Below are 6,320 nucleotides of genomic sequence, written 5' to 3'. Positions count from 1 at the left end.
TACAATCCAAGTGTGTTGACCTTAATATATGAATAATCCAATTAGGTGAGCAGCTCCCCTACCCATTTTGTTTAAGAAGCAGAGATTTCTTAGTAGCTGATGAGGAAGACAGACAACCTGAAGCACTGTTGCTGGCTTGCAGATGGAAAATGCCATATGACAAGGCAGGTGCATTGCCTTGAGAAGCTGAGAGGTCCCTGACAGCTGGGAAGGACAGATGGCATACGCATTAAAAAATCATAAATGAGCTTGAAAACAGATTCTTTCTTAGAGCTTCAGATAAGCACCCAGTCTCACTGATGCCTTGATTCTGGCCTATCTTATCTCAAAACTGTGAGCTAATAAATTTTTGTTAATTTAAGTTGCTATATTTATGGTAATTTTTATGCAGCAAAATAAAAAAAGTCCATAAATAGAGCATATGTAAGTATTGTACACATATCAGACATAATCCTCCTATATAATAAAAAAGCAATATGCAAATTGACCAAATGGCAGAATGACTGGTCACTACAATGCTCAGTGCCCACCAGGGGGCAGACACTCAACACAGGAGCTGCCCTCTGGTGGTCAGTGTGCTCCCAGAGAGGGAGTGCCACTCAGCCAGAAGTCAGGCTCACAGCCAGTGCAGAGGTGGTGGCCAGAGCCTTTCCCACCTCAGCAGCAGTGCTGAGGATGCCCTGAGGGGTCCTGGACTGTGAGAGGGCGCAGGCTGGGCTGAGGAAACCCCCCCACTGCCCGGGTGCATGAATGTTGTGCACTGGGCCTTTAGTATGCTATATGATAGGACACTTAAAGTAGATGTATATATATTAGAATAAATTTAAAAGTTTTGAGTAAAAATTTGCAGGATGAGATATACAATCTATCACATAAAAATTTGAGACCCAAAACAATGCTGTGTATTACTACATGTAATTTTATAAAATAGCAGTATAAAATCAAGGAGGACACACTCATCTCCTGAGTCATTTTCCTTTGGGTAGGGTGAAAAGGAGAAACTGAATAGAATGACATATTAAAGACTTCAATTTTATCTGTAATAGTTTTTCTTTTTTTTCCCTACTTAGCGTATTAGCTAAAGTATTTGCTACATTACTACTATATTGTCCTTATTACTACAACTTTGTGATGTTATAGGAGCCAGATCATCAAAATAACTAGAAATTATTTTTATTTCCTTAATGCATTTCAGAGAACTGAACTTATTTGTGCACTCTAATCAGAAAAATCAAAATTAAGTTTGTTTTAAAATACATTTAATAAAAATAGTTTTACATATTTTACAAGTGTAGAATATTTACAATTCCTTCTATAGCATTTACTTAATATATACTTTTTTTTTTTTTTTTTTTTTTTTTTTGCCTTTTTTACTATTTCCTTCAGTAGTGAAATACTGTCCAGTGTTATCTGTAACTAAAAAATTAGCTTCTTGGGTAATCCTCCTAGGTGAAAAAAAAAGAAAAAGAGGTTGTTCACATTTAAGTTTATGGCAATTTTAAGCAGTCACTGCATTCCCATTACATTTATTTCACTTGCTTTAAATTTTCCAATAACATTTGTTAAACATTAAGCATACAGGATAACAGTAGGAATTCATGAAGAGAAGGTACACATCGATAGTTCTGGTTACTCAGAGGTACACTCAAGTATTCTGGTCCTTTTAAAGAGCATGATGTAAATATTCTCAATGGAATTTCAACAAATGCAGCTAAAAACACCACATTCTATCTGAATTCACTGCATTTCTTATAAAACTGAGAGTTTTTACCTTGTTCCAAGTTTTCGGTTCTCTTCCGTTTCGTTGCCAGAGATGGGTTAGCCTGCTCCTTTAAAGTTTCCACTGGACAGTTTGGTCTAGGCAGTTGACATCCAGGTGTTGGCCCTGGCCGATTACTGAAATACTTAGTTTTCAATGCCTTTTAAAAGAACAGATAGCAAAGAAAGTAAACTTTTAAACGAGTATCTGGATTGTGTTTAAGGAAATCTAACCTTAAATTGTTGGGATATTAAAAGTGCTATGTGAAGCCCCCTGCTTCCAAAAAATGAAATTAATGTCAAGTATTTAGACAAGCAAATTATTACCAAAAAAAACATCTAGGAGCCCAAGATTGACTGATAATTCTATTACTGTAAGAAAGACTACCTTTTAATTTTCCACAATTACAGTCTATACTAAATATGAAATATCCTTAATAAGATATTATGTAATTCAGCTTTCTATGCATTATGGGTTCTATAGTTCAAAACACAACAGTTTTACTATTAATGAAAACAACTTTCTAGATAATTTGACCTGATCTGAAGTTTCTTATGCATCTACATATGGGTGAAAAGGTAGTTTTATGTATTAATGTAGCATTTACATAAAAAGAGAAGGCTTATAGAAGTAAATATATAAAAGTGATTTGGTAATCTGCAATAAACAAGTGAAAGAAGTCCACTTTGTATCCTTGATATATTGTGCATTAACAAGTGTTGTTAGATCGGAAGACTTGACATTTCATTTTAATCAGTCTCTTCCTTTATGAAGCCAAATCATTGCGCTGTTACAGTTTTACATATCCCTGCCCCGATTTTAAGTGTTTGTGATTCTACCCTTTCTGTTTGTGTGCTTGTTTTTAGATATATTTTGTTGATTCTTTACAGAGAGGAAGGGAGATGAATAGAGTTAGAAACATTGATGAGAGAGAAACATCCATCAGCTGCTGCTGGCAAACTCCCCACTGGCTATGGGCCGCAACCAAGGTACATGCCATTGACCAGAATCGAACCTGGGATCCTTGATTCCGCAGGCCGACACTCTATCCACTGAGCCAAACCAGTTAGGGCTGTGTGCTTGTTTTTAAACAAGGAAAATGTGTTTTGTTTTTCTCACAGCTATAGTTCTTATATTTTTTTGTTGTGTAACATTTCTCTCTTCTTTTATAAGAGCAGATATACTTGGTCTTTCAAGTTTTTCTTGAGTTTGATTATTTTTTATGTTTCAAGGTTTATTTGGGTGGTGGCATGTATCGGTGCCTCATTCCTTTTTTTAAAAAAAATAAATGTTTTTATTGGTTTCAGAGAGGAAGGGAGAGGGAGAGAGAGAAATATCAATGATGTAGAAATATCAATAATGTGAGAGAATCATCTATTGGTTGTCTCCTGCATGTCCCCTACTGGGATCAAGCCCACAATCCGGGCATGTGTCCTTGACTGGAATCGAACCTCGGACCCTTGTTTGCAGGCCGATGCTCTATCCACTGAGTCAAACTAACTAGGGTGAGTTTGATTCTTATTTTCTTTAAATAACTGTCAGTTTCAGTGTTTGTTCTATTTGGACTATTTTCCAATCCCTTGTAAGCACAGTTTACTGAACTATACCATTTTCTACCCATTTTCACTTTCGGACTGTAATAATGGCTAGTGTGCATATCTGGACTGTATTTTATGGGAAACAACAAAACGCTTTAGGCATTAGGGTTGGCACATTTCTATTATACATCAAACGTCTCATTGAAATATACCAGTGTCTTGCTCAGCTGGTTGTGGCTCAGTGGTTGAACATCAACCTATAAACCTGAACTCTCAGTTCAATTCCCAGTCAGGGCTCATGCCTTGGTTGTGGGCTTGATCCCTTGTTAGGGGGCTTCCAGGAGGCAGCCTGTCAGTAATTCTCTCTCATCATTAATGTTTCTATGTTTTTCTTCCTCTCCCTTTTCTCTCTGAAATAAAAACATATTTTAAAAAAGAAAAATACCAGTGTCTTAACACAAACCTTGTTACTTTTTCTTCTCTAGGAAGACTACTTGAAAGCCAATTAATTATGAAATTGATATGTATATGTTCCAAATAAACTGTCCTGTAGTTGTGCACACATAATTTAATACCAATCTGAATAGAGCTTGTAGCTTGAAGATAAAATGTTATTCTTAAAACAAAAACACATCTTTCCAGTTTAGTAAAGAATGTTAGACAATCTTATGAAGTCCTATTTTTATCTTATCAGTGCTACAGTTAAGATGACCCTCATATTTCCCAATACAAGAAAGATATGCTAAAATACCTGTGTAGCTGTAATTCGAGTACACGGATTAAATAAGAATAAGCCTTGTATGAGAGCTAGCAAGTCGTCTCCTGCTGCACTGAAGATGTGTGGTAATGGGACTCCAGGGAAACTCTTAAATGTCACGAAATCTGGAAGACTACACATGTCCTGTTAAAATATTTTGTAATTCAAACTTAAAGAATTAAAAGGCATATAGATCTCAAATGAAGAAATAAAACTGTCACAGATGATATCATAATCTATGTAGAAAATCCCAAGAAATACATATAAAAACTCCTAGATTAACTGAGTAAAATTGCACAAAATAAATGTACAAAAATCAATTGTAGTTCTATATATTAGCAATGAGATTTTAAAAATGCCATTTAGAATCACTCAGAAAGAACAATGAAACTTAGGTAAAAATCTAAAAAGCACGTGTAGAACTATACAGAAAACTACACAACATTGATGAAATAAATCAAAGCTCTAAATAAATGGTGAGACTTATCATGTTCATGGATTGAAAGATTCATAATCATAAAGATGTTATTCCTCCTCTAATTTATAGATAGGTTTAATGCAATTCTTACCAACATTCTGGCAAAATTATTATATAAGACTGCATCCTGGTGCATGAATTCATGCACATTGAAAGGAAATTAATTAGAAGAAATATTTTAATAGCATTATTCACACTTTCCTAATGAAAAGAAAATAGGATTCTACAGAGTCTCCTATCTACCTATACAAGGACTTATGTGAGGATCAAATGAGACAGAGGAAAACGCTTCACAAACATCTGGTTAAACTGTAAAATGTTTGCACCTGGCTATAAAGCAAGCAGGTTTCTAGTCTGAAGAAACTCCAAGGATACTAGTCACTAGGGAGAGGAAGCCGGGTGCTGTACGTGACATCATTACCTGGAACCCACAGTCACCGTTTTCAGGCGGGGCTGGGCTGTGAGCCACATTTTGTGCCATGGGATCTTGGCAGCATTGGCTGCGATTTGGTGGGGTGTCATTCTGGGGTGGTGGTGGGGCCTGTGTCCCACTTGGGGGAAAGCGAGTATTGGTTTATCGGCACCAGGTCTGTGGTGTCGTTTATTTTTAAACTAGAGTCCCAGTGCACAAATTGGCCTGGCTGGTGATTGGGGCCATGGGAGGCTGGCAAGCCAGGGGGAGGGGCTGCGGGAGGTTGGCTGTAGGAGCACAGTGACCACAAGGAGGTAGCTCCTGAGTTGGGTTTCTGCCCCCTGGTGGTCATTGTGCATCATAGCGACTAGTCAACCAGTTGCTTAGGCTTTTGTATATATAGACAACCAGTTGCTTAGGCTTTTGTATATATAGACTAAAATTTGTGCACTGGGCAGGGGTTCCCTCACTGGGACCCCTCACTCCTTACTGCCCACCTGCTCGCTGCTTCTTAGTGTTGCTGTGGAGGCGGGAGAGGGCCTGGCTTCTGGCTAAATGGTGCTACCTCTGTGGGAGCTCATTGACCACCAGTGGGCGGCTTCTGCATTAAGTGTCTGGCCCCTGATGATCAGTGTGCATCGTAGCGACTGGTCGGACAGATGGATACTTAGCCCTTTATATATATATTCTAAAATTTATGTAGGAGCCAAAGGAACTAAAATAGATAAAATAAGTATAAAAAAAGAAAAAGTGCCGAAACCGGTTTGGCTCAGTGGTAGAGCATCAGTCTGTGGACTGAAAGGTCCCGGGTTTGATTCCGGTCAAGGGCATGTACCTTGGTTGCGGGCACATCCCTGGTAGGGGGTGTGCAAGAGGCAGCTGGTCGATGTTTCTCTCTCATCGACGTTTCTAGCTCTCTATCCCTCTCTCTTCCTCTCTGTAAAAAAATCAATAAAATTAAAAAAATTTTTAAAAAAGAGAAAAAGTAAGCAGAATCATGCTATCTGATTTCAAGACTTAAAAACTGACCCTGACCTAAGTCTCACAACTCATACAAAAACTACCTCAAAGTATTGAAAGTATTACTTTCAACATAAAGATTAAAAAAAGAAAAACAAACAAACAAAAACACACACACAAAAAAAAACTAACTGAAAAAGGATCACATCTAAAATTGATAAATAAATTTTATCAATAAATGATAATAGGGGAGGTCTTATAATTTGAACACATAGCAAACTTTCAATTAGAAAGTTGAGGAAATAATAGCAGAAAATAAACTCATTTGACCTAAATCCAGCTTTAGTTAATTTCACTGCAGAAGATAACAGTCTAATTAAAATTTCCCTTTTTTAGTATTTATTTCCCAGGAGATG

The 6,320-nt window shown here is 37.1% G+C and overlaps 1 protein-coding gene across 13 annotated transcripts in view; it reads right to left on the bottom strand.

Moving 5' to 3' along the window:
* Positions 1–6,320, bottom strand: part of CDK7 (cyclin dependent kinase 7) — a 29,217-nt gene that overhangs the window by 6,166 nt on the left and 16,731 nt on the right. For 8 of the 13 annotated variants that reach the window (XM_036408845.2, XM_036408842.2, XM_036408849.2 and 5 more), the window contains 2 exons: positions 4,049–4,198; positions 1,772–1,919 (listed from right to left, as the gene is read on the bottom strand). In XM_036408845.2, coding sequence (XP_036264738.1) covers positions 1,772–1,919; positions 4,049–4,198 — 298 coding nt within the window. Of the gene's footprint in view, positions 1–1,242; positions 1,446–1,771; positions 1,920–4,048; positions 4,199–6,320 lie in introns of those variants that run through there. The other 5 variants (XM_036408850.2, XM_036408843.2, XM_036408853.2 and 2 more) reach the window with 2 other exon arrangements.

This window comes from Pipistrellus kuhlii, unplaced genomic scaffold (genome assembly GCF_014108245.1).
Source record: "Pipistrellus kuhlii isolate mPipKuh1 unplaced genomic scaffold, mPipKuh1.p scaffold_m20_p_4, whole genome shotgun sequence".
Classification (NCBI taxonomy): Eukaryota; Metazoa; Chordata; class Mammalia; order Chiroptera; family Vespertilionidae; genus Pipistrellus; species Pipistrellus kuhlii.
This window is presented reverse-complemented; position numbering and strand designations above follow the sequence as displayed.